The 17156-nt window shown below is 45.1% G+C and overlaps 2 protein-coding genes across 2 annotated transcripts in view; both read right to left on the bottom strand.

Moving 5' to 3' along the window:
* Positions 1-17156, bottom strand: part of LOC144697491 (uncharacterized) — a 1380819-nt gene that overhangs the window by 37083 nt on the left and 1326580 nt on the right. The gene's annotated exons all lie outside the window — the stretch shown is intronic.
* Positions 6477-17156, bottom strand: part of LOC144697559 (uncharacterized) — a 36424-nt gene continuing 25744 nt past the window's right edge. Inside the window, exon 3 of the mRNA XM_078569607.1 lies at positions 6477-7210. Coding sequence (XP_078425733.1) covers positions 6683-7210 — 528 coding nt within the window. The 3' untranslated portion in view covers positions 6477-6682. The remainder of the gene's footprint in view (positions 7211-17156) is intronic.

The raw sequence follows: 17156 nt of genomic DNA on the forward strand, positions 1-17156 counted from the left end.
CTCATGTCCTCTCCCTATCCTTTTGTGACCTGCTCACCATTGCTGTTTTACACTTTTGAGTTAACCAATTAAACTAAATTAAATGAGGGGCAAAGTAAGAGGCCGCCTCGTAAAGAGACACAGCAAAAAGGAAAACTAATCTTAAAGTAAACTTAAATTTTGTCATGGGATGTATTATGCTTTTCTTTTTAATTCTTTCATGGGATCACTGGGTAAGTTGATAAGGTGGATTCAAATTGGCTTAGTTGTGGGAGACAGAGGGGGATGACAGAAGGATGCTTTAGCGACTGGAGGCCAGTGTCCAGTGGCGTACCACAGGGATCTGTGCTGGATCCCCTATTATTCGTCATTTATATAAACAACATAGATGACTATGGGGCGGGGGGGGGGGGAGGTGCAATAGGATTAGTAATTTTGCAGATGACACAAAGATTGGCCGGGTGGTTAACAGTGTGGCTGTGTGTCTTTGGCTACAGGAAGATATAGTCGGGATGGTCAAATGGGCAGATAAGTGGCAGATGGAATTTAACTCTGAAAAGTGTGAGGCGATACACTTTGGAAGGAGTAATTTGACAAGGAAGTATTCAATGAACAGCATGACACTAGGAAGTTATGAGGAACAAAGGGACCTTGGCGTGTGTATCCATAGATCTCTGAAGGCGGAGGGGCATGTTAGTGGGGTGGTGAAAAAGGCATATGGGACACTTGCCTTTATCAATCGAGGCATATATTACAAAAGTAGGGAGGTCATGTTGGAGTACTGTGTGCAGTTCTGGTCGCCACATTAAAGGAAGGATATGATTGCACTGGAGGGGATGCAGAGGTGATTCACCAGGATGTTGCCTGGGATGAAACATTTAAGTTATGAAGAGAAGTTGGATAGACTTGGATTGTTTTCATTGGAGCAGAGAAGACTGAGGGGCGACCTGATCGAGGTGTGCAAGATTATGAGGGGCATGGACAGGGTGGATAGGGAACAGCTGTTCCCCTTAGTTGAAGGGTCAGTCACGAGGGGACACAAGTTCAAGGTGAGGGGCAGGAGATTTAGGGGGGATGTGAGGAAAAACATTTTTACCCAGAGGGTGGCAACGGTCTGGAATGCGCTGCCTGGGAGGGTGGTGGAGGCGGGTTGCCTCACATCCTTTACAAACTACATGGATGAGCACTTGGCACCTCATAACATTCAAGGCTAAGGCCCAAGTGCTGGTAAATGGGATTAGGTAGGTAGGTCAGGTGTTTCTCACGAGTCGGTGCAGATTCGATGGGCCGAAGGACCTCTTCTGCACTGTGTGATTCTGTGATTCTGGATGGAAGCGTCACTGGCAGGGTTAGTATTTGTTGGCCATCTCTAATTGCCCTTGAACTGAGTAGCTTTTTAGGCCAATTCAGAGGGCAGAACAAGTCAACCACACATTTTGCTTTTATTCATTCATGGGCTGTGGGCATCGCTGACTTGGCCAGCATTTATTGCTGCTCCCCAATTGCCCTTGCATTTAAGAGTCAACCACATTGTTAAGTGTCTGGACTCACTTGTACGCCAGACCAGGTAAGGACATGATGAGGGCATGAATCACAAAAGGTTAGTATGCAGATACAGCAGGTAATTAGGAAAGCTAATAGAATGTTACCATTTATAATCTCCAGATTACTACCCGAGCCACGTGCAAATTGGCATAGGGACGCAAGAATAAGGGAAGTAAACACGAGGCTAAAGGGGTGGTGCGGGAAAGAAGGGTTCCATTTCGTGGGGTACTGGCATCAGTATTGGAACAGGAGGGATCTATACCGTTGAGACGGTCTCCACCTGAACCGATCTGAGACCAATGTTCTAGTGAAAAGGGTAAATAGGGTGGTCAACAGGACTTTAAACTAGAAAGTGGGGGGGAAGGGAAGGGTAAAACTCCAAGAAGTATGACTAATGGGAAACAAAGCAGCAGGTTAGCGTGTGGTGGGGGGTGGATTCAACTTCATGGAAAATCATGAAAAAGCTGAAAATAAAGGAGAGCCCAGGAGAGGCTATTAAAGTCTCCAGAACACAAAATAGGACAGAGTGTTTGGAAAGGGCTAGGAATATAACTTCAAGCACATCAGATAAAGGGACGACAATGAGAAAGGGGACAGGAAATAAAGGACTGAAGGTGTTGTATCTGAATGCACGCAGTATACGAAATAAGGTAAATGAGCTTGTGGCACAGATTGAAATTCACAGGTATGATGTGGTGGGCATCACGGAGACATGGCTGCAAGGCGATCAGGACTGGGAGCTAAATATCCAAGGATATCCTATCGAAAAGATAGGCAGGTTGGCAGAGGGGGTGTGGTTGCTTTGTTAGTAAGAAATGAAATTAAATCGATAGCAAGAAATGACGTAGGGTCAGATGATGTAGAATCTGTGTGGGTAGAGTTGAGGAACCGCAAAGGTAAAAAAACCATAATGGGAGTTATGTACAGGCCTCCAGACAGTAGTCAGGATGTGTGGCACAAGATACACCAGGAGATAGAAAAGGCGTGTAAGAAAGGCAAGGTTACAGTGATCATGGGGGATTTCAATATGGAGGTAGACTGGGAAATTCAGGTTGGTAGTGGATCCCAAGAAAAGGAATTTGTGGAATATCTACGAGTTGGCTTTTTGGAGCAGCTTGTGGTGGAGCCCACTAGGGAACAGGCAATTCTAGATTTAGTGATGTGTAATGAGGCAGATTTGATAAGGGAGCTTAAGGTGAAGGAACCCTTAGGAGGAAGTGACCATAATATGATAGAATTTACCCTGCAATTTGAGAGGAAAAAGCTGGAATCAGATGTAATGGTATTACAGTTGAATAAAGGCAACTACAGAGGCATGAGGGAGGAGCTGGCCAGAATTGACTGGGAGATCAGCCTAGCAGGAAAGACAGTGGATCAGCAATGGCATGAGTTTCTGGGAGTAATTTGGGAGACACAGCAAAAATTCATCCCTAGGAAGAAGAAGCATACTAAAGGGAGGACGAGGCAACCATGGCTGACAAGGGAAGTCAGGGACAGCATAAAAGCTAAAGAGAAAGCATACAATGCGGCGAAGAGCAGTGGGAAGCCAGGGGATTGGGAAGCCTACAAAGACTAACAGAGGACAACTAAAAAAGAAATGAGGGAGAAGATTAAATATAAGGGTAAACTAGCCAGTAATATAAAAGAAGATTGCAAGATTTTTTTAGATATATAAAGGGTAAGAGAGAGGCAAAAGTGGAATTGGGCCACTGGAAAATGACGCTGGAGAAGTAGTAGTGGGGAACAAAGAAATGGCAGAGGAACTGAATAGGTACTTTGCGTCAGTCTTCACAGTGGAAGACACAAGTGACATCCCCAAAGTTCAAGAGAGTCGGGGGGGGCAGAGGTGAGTATGGTGGCCATTACCAAGGAGAAGGTGCTAGGAAAACTGAAAGATCTGGAGGTGAATAAATCACCTGGACCAGATGGATTACACCCCAGAGTTCTGAAGGAGATAGCTGAAGAGATAGTGGAGGCGTTAGTGGTGATCTTTCAGGAATCACTGGAGTCAGGGAGGGTCCCAGAGGACTGGAAAATCGCTAATGTAACCCCCCTGTTTAAGAAGGGAGTGAGGCAAAAGATGGGAAATTTCAGGCCGATTAGCCTGACCTCGGTCGTTGGTAAGATTTTAGAGTCCATTATTAAGGATGAAATTTCAGAATACTTGGAAGTGCATTGTAAAATAGGGCAAAGTCAGCATGGTTTCATCAAGGGGAGGTCATGCCTGACAAATCTGTTAGAATTCTTTGAGGAGGTAACAAGTAGGTTAGACAAAGGAGAGCCAATGGATGTTATCTACTTGGACTTCCAGAAGGCCTTTGACGAGGTGCCGCACAGGAGGCTGCTCAGAAAGATAAGAGCCCATGGTGTTAGAGGAACGGTACTAGAATGGATAGAAGATTGGCTGTCTGGCAGGAGGCAGAGAGTGGGGATAAGGGGGTCCTTCTCAAGATGGCGGCCGGTGACTAGTGGAGTTCCGCAGGGGTCAGTGTTGGGACCACAACTTTTCACTTTATACATTAATGATCTAGATGAAGGAACTGAGGGCATTCTGGCTAAGTTTGCAGATGATACAAAGATAGGTGGAGGGACAGGTAGTATTGAGGAGGCAGGAAGGCTGCAGAAGGATTTGGACAGGTTAAGAGAATGGGCAAAGAAGTGGCAGATGGAATACAACGTGGGGAAGTGTGAGGTCATGCACTTTAGTACGAAGAATAGAGGCATAGACTATTTTCTAAATGGGGAGAGAATTCAGAAATCTGGAGTGCAAAGGGACTTAGGAGTCCTAGTCCAGGATTCTCTTAAGGTTAACTTGCAGGTTGAGTCGTTAGTTAGGAAGGCAAATGCAATGTTGGCATTTATTTCAAGAGGACTAGAATATAAATGCAGGGATGTGCTGCTGAGGCTTTATAAGGCTCTGGTCAGACCACATTTAGAATATTGTGAGCAATTTTGGGCCCCGTATCTCAAGAAGGATGTGCTGGCCCTGGAGAGGGTCCAGAGGAGGTTCACGAGAACGATCCCAGGAATGAAAGGCTTAACATATGAGGAACGTTTGAGGACTCTGGGACAATACTCGATGGAGTTTAGAAGGATGAGGGGGGATCTGATTGAAACTTACAGAATACTGAAAGGCCTGGATAGAGTGGACATGGGGAAGATGTTTCCATTAGTAGGAGAGACTAGGACCCGAGGGCACAGCCTCAGAGTAAAGGGAAGACCTTTTGGAACAGAGATGAGGAGATACTTCTTTAGCCAGAGAGTGGTGAATCTATGGAATTCATTGCCACAGAAGGCTGTGGAAGGCAGGTCATTGGGTGTATTTAAGACCAAGATAGATAGGTTCTTGATTGGTAAGGGGATCAAAGGTTAAGGGGAGAAGGCGGGAGAATGGGGTTGAGAAACTTATCAGCCATGATTGAATGGCGGAGCAGACTCGATGGGCCGAATGGCCTAATTTCTGCTCCTATGTCTTTTGGTCTTATGAAAATCCAGCAATGTTACATCCACTGCATTACTCTTGCCCACGTTTTCTGTTACTTTCTCAGACAATTCAATAAGGTTGGTCAAGCATCACCTATCCTTTTGAACTCTGTGCTGACAACTCCATATTTTTGGCTTCTATCACATGTTTGAGTACAGATATAATTAACTTTCACACCACAATCGTTTAAGTTCTGTGATTAACTGGGCTTGTTCCATCTCCCATTATATATGGACATCGGATATATGGATAAAATAGCCCATCTCCAACTATCCCATCTGATATAAACCAACCTCACAGTCACTGACACCAATCTCCTCCTGTCTGATATAAACCAACCTCACAGTCACTGACACCAATCTCCTCCTGTCTGATATAAACCAACCCCACAATCACTGGCACCAATCTCCTCCTGTCTGATATAAACCAACCCCACATCACTGACACCAATCTCCTCCTGTCTGATATAAACAGACCTCAGTTACTGCCACCAATCTCCTCCTGTCTGATATAAACCATCCCCACAGTCACTGACACCAATCTCCTCCTGTCTGATATAAACCAACCCCACAGTCACTGCCACCAATTTCCTCCTGTCTGATATAAACCATCCCCACAGTCACTGACACCAATGTCCTCCTGTGTGATATAAACCGACCACACAATCACTGACACCAATCTCCTCCTGTCTGATATAAACCAACCCCACATCACTGACACCAATCTCCTCCTGTCTGATATAAACCGACCTCAGTCACTGACACCAATCTCCTCCCGTCTGATATAAACCAACCCCACAGTCACTGACACCAATCTCCTCCTGTCTGATATAAACCAACCCCACAGTCACTGACACCAATCTCCTCCTGTCTGATATAAACCGACCCCACAGTCACTGACACCAATCCCCTCCTGTCTGATATAAACCGACCCCACAGTCACTGACACCAATCTCCTCCTGTCTGATATAAACCGACCCCACAGTCACTGACACCAATCTCCTCCTGTCTGACAGAAACCTACCCCACAGTCACTGACACCAATCTCCTCCTGTCTGATATAAACCGACCCCACAGTCACTGACACCAATTTCTTCCATTTTGGTACAGACCAATGCCATGGCACCGGGAAGATTATTCTCAGTACTTCACTTAGATTGAACTTGTCTCCGTTCCCGTGCCGAGGGGATTTCTGTACCAGGCAGGAGGGGTAACATTTGGGAACTCTCGATTCTCCAACAATTCCCATTCCCCTTCTTTCTGGTGGAGAATGGAGGTGTTATTGTGTGTAAATGTGCAAGTCAGTAAGAATTGTCAGCGAGGGTTAATCAGCACTTTCGAATCAGAGATGTTAATCAGTGGAACCTCTCAGACACTGAACTGTAGAGTTCATACCAAAGATCAATTTATAATTGAGATAAAAGTTCTAATATTGTCGCAGACAAATTGCCAAAGAAGCTCCTTGAATTATGGGGAAAGATCAGAGACAGCATCTCTTAAAGGGACACTGCAGCCCTGAGAACATAATCAGCTTTAGATCCAGAATATTAAACTCCAGCCCAGTTACAGGGATTCTTAACATCAGCAGAAGCAAACCCCAACTGTCAGAATGAACATGGTTCAAGTCCTCGGTGTGATTAACAGCAGCAATAACAGCAGAATCCAACCCTTGCAGTCACTTGTGAACTCGCTGGTGTCTCACTAGGTGTTGCAACCGAGTGAATGCCTTCTCACACTCGGTGCAGGTGAAAGGCCTCTCCCCTGTGTGAGTCCTTCGGTGCATCAGCAGGTCGCTCGCCGTTCTAAAGCTCTTCTCACAAGCAGGACATTTAAAGGGTTTCTTATTGGTGTGAAGCTGCTGATGTTTGATCAGGTTCTCTGACCGATTGAATCCCTTCCCACACTCAGAGCAGGTGAACGGCCTCTCCCCGGTGTGAATTTGTTGGTGGGTCAGCAGGTGGCGGGACTGAATGAATCCCTTCCCGCACACGGAGCAGGTGAAGGGTTTCACTCCCGTGTGAATGGCCTGGTGTTTCTGGAGGTTTGAGGACTGGGTGAAGCCCTTCCCGCACACGGAGCAGGTGAACGGCCTCTCCCCAGTGTGGCTGCGCCGATGAGTTTCCAGTTGGGATGGGCAACTGAAAACCTTCCCACAGTCCCCGCATTTCCAAGGCTTCGCCATTTTGCCGGCTCCTTTGTGCCTCTCCGGGTGGGATAATCGGCGGAAGCCTCGCCCACGCACGGAAAAGGTACAGTTCCTCCCCGTCATGAATGCTGTAATGACTTTTCAGGCTGTGTAACTGGTGAAAGCTCTTTCCACAGTCAGTTCACTGGAAACACTCTCACTCGGGTGTGTGTGTGTCTCGGTGCTTTTCCAGTCACCCTGATGTTTGAAATCTTCTCCCCCGAACAGAACAGACAAATATTTCTTCTGGTTTGAGTCTCCCTTCTATAAGTCCCACTCTTCCAATACCCTGTAAGAAGAGTTCAAAAAAGTCATCAGTATCATTGCAAGGTCGAACAGACAATTCTTAGACCATAGAAAAGTGATAGCACAGAAGGAGGCCATTCGGCCCATCCTGTCCATGCCAGCCCGAGGACACCCAAGTGCCCTTTCTAATCCCACCTTCCTGCACCTGGTCCATAGCCCTGCAGCTTACAGCACTTAAGGTGCAGATCCAGGTACTTTTAAAAAAGAGTTTAGAGTTTCTGCCTCTACCACCAACTTGGGCAGCAAGTTCCAGACACCCACTACCCTCTGCGTAAAAAAGTTCTTCCTCATGTCCCCCCTACACCTTCTGCCACTTATCTTGAATCTATGTCCCCTGGTTCCAGAATTCTCCACCAAGAGAAACAATTTTATCTTGTCGACTATATCTATTCCCCTCTTAATTTTGTACGCCAAATTTTCTTACATCAAATCTGCTGCACAGGCAAAAGTCATTCGTCCCAATTGGCCAATGGCACCACTAATGCTCCATTGGAGTCACTCCTCAAATGTCAACCCTGCCAGCATATCCACCTATTCCTTTCTGTCTCATGTGCTTTCCCTTAAATGCATCCTTTCCAGTCACCTCAACTGCTCCTGTGGTGGCATGTTCCACATGCTAATTAATCACTCTTTAGATAAACAGGTTTCTCCTGAACGCTCTATGGGATTTATTAGTGACTATCTTATGTTTATGTTATGGACCTTGGTTCTGCTATTCCCCCTGCAATTGGAAACATTTTCTCTGCACCCAGCTGTCAAGTCCTTTCCTAATCTTAAAGCTCCTGATCTGGTCAGGCTGGGCCTGTATCCACTGGAGTTCAGAAGAATGAGAGGTGATCTTATTGAAACATATAAGATCCTGAGGGGACTTGACAGGGGGGATGCTGAAAGGAGGTTTCCCCTTCTGGGTGACACTAGATCGAGGGGACACAGTTGAACTATAAGGAGTCTCCCATTTAAGACAGAGATGAGAAGATTTTTTTTCTCTCAGAGGGATAAACCTTCTACTACTTCACGATTTAACGATAAAAGTAAAGACTTGCCAGCTACTCATTTCCCTTTTGTTGGTGCCACTTCAACACAGGGAGGCTAACTGAATGCTTTACTTAAAAGTTTTAACTTCTTTAATCTCCCAGCTGCTTTGAGTACCAGCTGAAGGAAAGAACATCGGAGCAGGAGTAGGCCATTAAGCCAGACGAGCCTGCTCCACCATTCAATTAAATCATCACAGTGTCTTTACAGTGCTGGAGGCCATTCGGCCCATCAAGTCTGCACTGGCCCTCTGAAAGAGTATTCCACCTAGTCCCACTCTCCTGCCTTATCCCCATAACCTTGCACATTCCCTCTTTAGGTCGCGATCCAATTCCCTTTTGAATGCCTCAATCGAACCTGCCTCCATCACCCCTTCAGGAAGTTTGTTCCAGACTCCACGCACTCTCTGGGTGAAAAGAAATTTTCCACACATCGCGTTCACTCCGTTTGCCAATTATTTTGAATCTGCGCCCTCTGATTCTTGATGTTCTCTTGAGTGGGAACAGTTTCTCACTATTAACCCTGTCCATACCTCTCAGGATGTTGAACACCTCGACCAAGTCTATCGTGGCTGATCATCGACCCCATCGCCACTTTCCCGCTCTCTCTCCATATCCCCCGATGTCATTAGTCTCCAGAAATCTATCGATGCTCATTGATTGCGCTTCCGCATCCCTCTGGGGTAGCGAATTTCCCAAAGACTCGCCACCCTCTTAAGTGAAGCAATTCCTCACCTCAGAATAAGGGCTCAGCCGTCTCAGACTGAGATCACGTCCCCCTGGTCTCCCGGCTCATCAGCCGGGTGAAACGTCTCATCTGCATCCCATCCCCAACCCCCTCACACGCTACCCTGCAAGAACTTTGTCAGCTTCAATGAGATCACTTCTCACTCTTCGAAACTGGTGGAGAGCGTAGGCCCACTTTCCTCGATCCCTCTTTGCAAGTCAATTCCCCCTACCCCGCCCGGGGGGGAGATCAGCCCTCCGCTTGCGCTCCCCGCTGTGTGTCAAGGCGCATCCCTCCTTAGATAAGGGGACCAAAAAACTGTGCTCAGCGCTCCAGGCGAGGTCTCACCAAGGCTGTGCACCGACTCGGGAGTGAGGTGATGGAGAGGATTTGGGGGGGGTGTAAACAGCAGCAGCAGCAACACTCACCTGCAAGATCAAATCACAGCTTTGCTTGCATAGAGTCAGAGAGTCATAGTCATGTAACTACTGGGGTTAATTGCTCTCTCTCTCTCTCTCTTTCTGTTTCAAACTCCGGTGCATCTCCTGAAATGCTGCTGCTCTGACTCTCTCCCCCTCTCCAGGTCAGTCTGGGTGGAAATGGTAGAAGGAAGGGGTTGGGGTTGGGAGGAGCAGGAGCAGCAGCAACAGTGGGGGATAAGGGGTTGGGGAGGAGAGGCGCTCACTGCACCATCCCTGGAATGATCAGCAAGTGTCTGCCGCGCGCGCCCGGCTCCGCCCAACCCGGTCCCGGCCCCGCCTCTCATTCAACCTCTTGAGAGCCGCACTCGCTCTCACTGCGGCTGCGCCCGCCCCCGCTCAGCTTCCTGGAGCAACGCGCCGTCGTGCGCACCAGCTCCGCGCGGACCCAGGCGGGGGAAGTGGCCCCGCTCCTCCGGCGCCTGCGCGCTGCCGGCCCGCCTGATGGAGATAGGGCGCCTCCACCCGCGCGCGGCATTCTGGGTAGCGGTGTCTGCCATTCGCCACCCGCGCCGCGCGGGGTGGGGGGAGGATTTTCGCGCTTCGCATTCACCTGGAAACTGGAATGGTGTGAAGCAGCGAACCTTATCCCACTCCCACTCCCCCCACCCGGGCTGGTAAGTAAATATATTGCTGACGTGTGATTAACAAAAAAGCAGAAGATGCTGGAAAAACCCAGCAGCGTCTGTGGAGAGAGAGAGACACACACAGTGAAGGCTCTGAAGGAGGGTGATGCGGACTCGAAAAGTTAACTCTGTTTCTCTCTCTCCACGGATGCTACCAGACCTGCTGAGTTTTTCCCAGCATTTTCTGTTTTTGTTTCAGATTTCCAGCATCCGCAGTATTTTGCTTTTATCTTACTGGCAGTCATTAATTTGATTTCGTTTGAAATCCGTTGAGAAATGGAATAAGATAGTGGCTTGGGAGTACAGAGTTTCAACCTCATACAGAGGGAGGCGATGGTGTATTGATAATATCACTGAACTAGTGATCCAGAACTCTAATGACCTCGGGACAGGGGTTCAAATCCTACCACGACAGTTGGTGGAATTTAAATTCAATTAATAAAACTGGGATTGAAAGCCCTCCTCTGAGGGGTCAATTAAGGGTGGGTAATAAGTGCTGGCCTTGATGCCCACATCCCATAAAAGTAAAAAGAACATTATCCACCTCCATTGCTGCCAGGTAATACTGTCAAGGGTTGATCTTAGAATCATTTTGTGAATAAATTGTTGCTTGGTAATACTTGGTACTGTGGAAAGAAAAAAGAGACAAGAAGCTGTCAAAACACCCATCAAGGATACAAAATCTCAAAGGGAACAACCATTCCCTGCATGAGAAGAGGGTGCTGATTGGTTGGCAAGTGAACTCTGATCAGTGGAGGTGTTGACAGTCAACTGTTGCCTGATGTATTCTCCATAGCAACACGATTAAGAACTTCTGAAGAACTCCCATCTGAAACAATGATCATTAATTTCTCTTTTAAAATGATGACCTGCTGTGCATTTCTCCATTTTCATGTTTCCAGTGTTCATGATTTCTCTTTTTCATCTCTGCTGAGACATATCCTTGTTGTAACAGTGAAATCCACAGGATTTTCAGTCAGTTAAAGTCAATACCCGGTGAGCAGACAGGAGGAATAAACCGATCTTAACATTTCATGGTATCAATAAACAAAGATCTGAGAAGGGGTTTATATAGGAAATTGTTATTCTCTGAGACAAGGGATGGTCAAACTATGTTCCGAAGTTCAGATTTGGGCCTTGAGCCTGGGCTATGGGGCCCACATACATGGAGCACCATTACTGGATGTCCTTCATCCCCGATTTTAATCACTCCACCATTGGTGGCCGTGCCTTCAGCTGCCTGGGCCCTAAGATCTGGAATTTACAGCCTAAATCCTTCCGTCTTTCTACTTCATTTTCTCCCTTTACGACATTCCTTGTAACCTACCTCTTTGGCCAAACTTTTGGTCATGTGACCTAATTGGCCCTTATGTTCCTGTGAACTCTTTGGGACATTTTATTGTGTTAAACGCTCTATATAAATATAAGTTCGTGCAGCTGTTGTAGTCCAGTCAGACCTGATCACTTACTGAGTGAGTGAGTCTGTATAAATGTAACTCGGATACATACAGCTACAACAGACCTGGGGAGAAGAAAGCTCTGAACCAAACACTGGACTTTCTGTTCCCCACAATTGTACGTTCAAAATCAAGAGTAAATTCATTAAAGATGAGATGTTGTTGGTGGAACATTTTGGTAGCATTTGTGTCAAAGAGTTGGATTTCAGAGAGTAATGTATCGAGGTTTGTTGATGAAAAAAAGCTAGGTAAGTTGTACGGAGGGCACAGAGAGGCTGCAAAGAGATATAGCCAGGTTAAGTGAGTGGGCCACAAGATGGCAGGTGGAGTACAATGTAGGAGAGTGTTTATGTTCGTTCATGGGATGTGGGCAGTGCTGGCTAAGCCAGCGTTTGTTACTCATCCCTAATTGCCCATGAGATGATGATGGTGAGCTGCCTTCTTGAACAACTGCAGTCCATGTGCTGTAGGAACACCCACAGTGCTGTTAGGAAGAAAGTTCCAAGATTTTGACCTAGCAACTATGAAGAAACAACTATATAGTTCCAAGTCAGGATGGCGAGTGGCTTTGATGGGGAACTTGCAGGTGGTGGTGTTCTCATGCATCTGCTGCCCTTGTCCTTCCAAGTCGTAGAGGTTGCAGGTTTTGAAGGTGCTGTTGAAAGAGCCTTGGTGAGTTGCTATAGTGCATCTTGTAGATGGTATACATTGCTGCCACTGTGCGTCAGTGGTGGAGGGATTTAGTGTCTAAGGTGGTGGATGGGGTGCCAATCAGCTTTGTCCTGCATGTTTTTTTCTATTAATTCACAGGATGTGGGCGTCGCTAGCTGGGATGGCATTTATTTCCCACCCTTAATTGCCCTTGAAAACTGAATGGCTTGTTATGTCATTTCAGAGGGAATTTAAGAGTCAACCATATTATTGTGGGTCTGAATTCACATGTAGACCAGACCAGGTAAAGATGGCAGATTTCCTTTTCTAATGGATGTCAGTGAACCAGATGGGTTTTTACGACAATCGACAATGGTTTCACGGTAATCATTAGACTTTTAACTCCATATTTTTTCATTGAATTCAAATTTCACCATCTTCCTTGGTGGGATTCGAACCCGCATCCCCGGAGGAGTACCCTGGCTATCTGCAGTACAAATCCATGGTATCGAGCTTCTTAAGTGTTGTTGGAGCTCCCCTCATCCAGGCAAATGGAGAGTCTTCCATCACACTCCTAAATTGTACCTTGTAGATTGTGAGCAGGCTTTGGGGAATCAGGGGTGAATTACTTTCCACAGACTTCCCAGCCTCTGACCTGCTCTTGCAGCCACAATATTTAGTTCAGTTTCTGGTCAATGGCAACCCCCAAGACGTGAGCTGATTCACTTTGGTCATATGAATAAGAAAACATTTATCCCAACTCTGTTTCCCATTAATAGTTGTTTGGCAGTACAAAGCTTGAGTATTGCTGAAAAGAGTGGTGGATTCTCCATGGCAGTGCCTCTACCGATCACAGTCTACTTACCAACCATTTTGCACTCTCTTTTTATACAGTATATATTGTTGTCCCTTTACATTTGGTATTCTTGTCCTGATGAGTGCAAGGTGAAAAGCTTTGACAAAAATGTCTCTTTTTTCAGCAATGTTAGCCAGTCCTCTATCCATGCTAATATTTCAGCCCCAATACCATATGCTCCTAACTGTGTAATATGTTATGTAGCACCTTTTGCCAATTGCCTTTTGGAAACCCAAATATACTACATTTACTGGTTTTCCTTTATCCACCCTGCTTGTAAAAGCCTCAAAGAATTCTAATAAATCTTGTCAACATAATTTCCCTTTCACAAAGCCATGTTGGCTTTGCCTGATTGCATTATGATTTTCTAAATGTCCTGCTATTACCTCTTTAATAATGAATTCTAGCATTTTCCCAATGGCAGACATTAGGCTAACAGGCCTATACGTTCCTGTTTTCTGTTTCAAAAGTGTACAATACTGCAAAGATTATTGGTAGGTCAGAAGATTGGCCAGATGTTAGAAACCTTCAAAGAATGACCAAAACATAAAGAGGGAGAAACTAGAGTATGAGAGAAAGCTAGCTGAAAATGTTTTTTAAAAAGTAAAAGTTTCTGCAAGTATTTAAAAAGGAAAAGTATAACTAAAGCTAGTGTTGGTCTTATGGAGACTGAGCCTGAGAAATTAATAATGGAAAACGTGGAATTGGGGGAAGCGTTGAACAGATATTTTGTGTCTGTCTTCACTGTAGAAAAAACATTCCAAGAATACTTGAAACTCAAAAGGTAAAAGGGAGGAAGGAACTTAAAACAAACACAATCACTAGGAAAGAGAACTATGAGAACTAAAAGTTGACAAGTCCCCTGGGCCTGTTGGCTTGCATGCTAGGATTTTCCAACAAGTGGCTACAGAGATAGTCGATGCATTGGTTGTGATCTTTCAAACTTCCCTAGATTCTGGAAAATCGTTAATGTAACACCTCTGTTCAAGGGAAGAGGGAGACAGAAATCAGGAAACTGTATGCAAGTTAGCTTATAGTTATCAAAAAGAAAATGTTAGAATCCATGATTAAAAGGGTAATAGCAGGACATTTAGAAAATCATAATACAGTCAGACAGAGTCAACTTGGTTTTGTGAAATGGAAATCATGTTTGACTAATTTATTCGAGTTCATTTGAGGAAGTATCAAACAAGGTGGATAAAGGGGAACATGTAGATGTGCTATACTTGGATTTCCCAAAGGCATTCGATAAGGTGCCTCATCAAAGGTTACTGCACAAAATAGTCATGGTGTAGGAGGTAACGTCTTAGTCTGGATAAAGGATTGGCTCACTAACAGGAAGTAGAAAGTGGGGAAAGGTAAGAGGGAGGGAGGAACTTAAAACAAACACAATCACTAGGAAATAGATAGTAGGAGAACTATAAATGGGCTATTTTCAGCTTGAGAAGCTGTAACTAGTGGAATGCCGCAGGGATCAGTGCTGGGTCCTCATCTATAAACAATGATCTATATCAATGACTTGGATGAAAGGGCTGAATTTATGGTAGCTAAAATTGCTGATGGCACAAAGATGGGTAGGAAGTTAAGTTGTCAAGAGGACATAAAGAGTCTGCAAGTGGATTCAGGCAGGCTAAGTGAGTGGGCAAAGATTTGGCAGATGGGATTGTAATGTGGATAAAAAGTGAATTTGTCCACTTTGGCAGGGAGAATAGAAAGGCAGGACATTATTTGAATGGAGAGAGATTTATAACTCTGCGATACAAAAGGATCTGGATGTCCTGGTACATGTATCACCAAAAGTTGGTAGGCAGAGGCATCAAGTGATTGGAAGACAAATGGAATGTTGGTTTTTATTGCGAGGGTGATGAAGTATAAAGGCAGGTTAGTGTTGCTGCAGCTGTCAAGGCCTTTGTTGGTCGGCATCTGGAGTACTGTGCACAGTTTTGATCTCCTTAAGGAAAGATAACGCTGCCTTAGAAGCAGTTCGAGAGAAGGTTCACTGAACTGATTCTTGGGATGAAGGAGTTACCTTATGAGGAAAGGTTGAGCAGGTTGGGCCTGTACCCATTGGAGCTTAGAAGAATGAGAGGTGATCTTATTGAAACATATAAGATCCAGACGGGACTTGACAGGGTGGATGCTGGGAGGATGTTTCTCCTTGAAACTAGAACTAGGGGATACAGTTTAAAAATTAGGGGTCTCCCATTTAGACGGGGACGAGGCAAATTTTTTTCTCTCTCAGAGGATCATAAGTCTGTGGAATTCTCTTCCCCAGAGGGCAGTGGAGGCTCGGTCACTGAATATATTCAAGGTTAAGTTAGACAAATTCTTCATTGGCAAGGGAACCAAAGGATATAGAGGGTAGACAGGAAAATAGAGTTGAGGCCACAATCAGATGAGCCATGATCTTATCGAATAGTGGAGCAGGCTCGAGGAGCCGAAAGACCTACTCCTGCTCCTAACTATTGTGTTCTTAAGTCCCATTAGTGTTTCCATTACTTTTTTTTCCAGTGATAGTGATTGTTCTAAGCTCCTTCCTCCCTTTTGCCTCTTGATTTTCATCTATTCTTCGGATTTCTTTTGTGTCTTCTACTGTGAAGAGAGATGTAAAATACTTGTCCAAAGCCTCTGCCATTTCCTTGTTTCTCATTATTAATTCCCCAGTCTCACCACTTAAAGGACCAATGCTCACTTTAGCCACTCTTCTTTTTGTATACTTGTAGAAGTTGTTACTATCTGTTTTTTATATTTCTTCCTAATTATCTCTCATACGCCAATTTCTTCCTCTTTGTTATGTTTTTAGTCATCCTTTGCAGATTTCTAAAACTTTCCCAATCTTCTGGCCTATCACTAATCTTCACAGCATTGCATGCCTTTTCTTTCAATTTGATACCATCCTTATCTTCCTTAATTAGCCAAGGATGGTGCATCCTTCTGGTAGAGTCTTTCTTCCTCAATGGAATGTATCCTTGTTGAGATTTCATAACATGAAACATCTCCTTAAATATAAGCCACTACATCTCCAGCACCTTCCCTTTTAACCTATTTTCCCAGTCCACTTTGGCCAAACCTGTCTTCATACCCTTGTGGCTCCCATCATTTACGTTTAAGACACTAGTTATGGACCCAAGTTTCTCACTCTCAAATTGGATGTGAGATTTTACCATGTTATGATCATTCTTGCCTAGAGGATCCTTCGCTATGAGCACTTTAATTAATCCTGCTTCATTATGCATTGCCAGGTCCAAAATAGCCTAGTCCTTGATAGGTTCCAGAAAGTATTGTTCTATGAAACTGTCTTGAATACATTCTCCAGGCTCCTGTTGACAATTTGATTTGTCCAATCAATGTCAAGTTTAAAGTCACCCACAATTAGTGCAGCACCTTTCCTGCAAGCCTCGATTATTTCTTGATTTATACTCTGTCTTACAATGTAGCTACTGTTTGGGCGCCTATAAATAACTTCCACCAGTGACTTCTTTCCTTTGCTATTTGTTATCTCCACCCAAACTGATTCTACATCTTGGTCTTCTGAACCAAGATCATTTCTCACCATTGTACTGATCGCATCCTTTATGGGCAGAGCTACCCCACATCCTTTTACTTTCCTCCCGTCTTTCTGAAATGTCAAATGCCCTTGAATATTCAGGTCCCAGGCTTGACCACATTGCAACCACATCTCTGTCATGCCTACTCATGTATTTCCATTTGTGCTATCAATTCATCCATCTTGTTATGAATGCTGCAAGCATTCAGATAAAAACTCTTTCATTCTTTCTGCTGTTTTTAATTCACTCTGACCTGATTTGCTGGTGCACATATCCCACTCCT

This window comes from Cetorhinus maximus, chromosome 23 (assembly GCF_964194155.1).
Source record: "Cetorhinus maximus chromosome 23, sCetMax3.hap1.1, whole genome shotgun sequence".
NCBI lineage: Eukaryota > Metazoa > Chordata > Chondrichthyes > Lamniformes > Cetorhinidae > Cetorhinus > Cetorhinus maximus.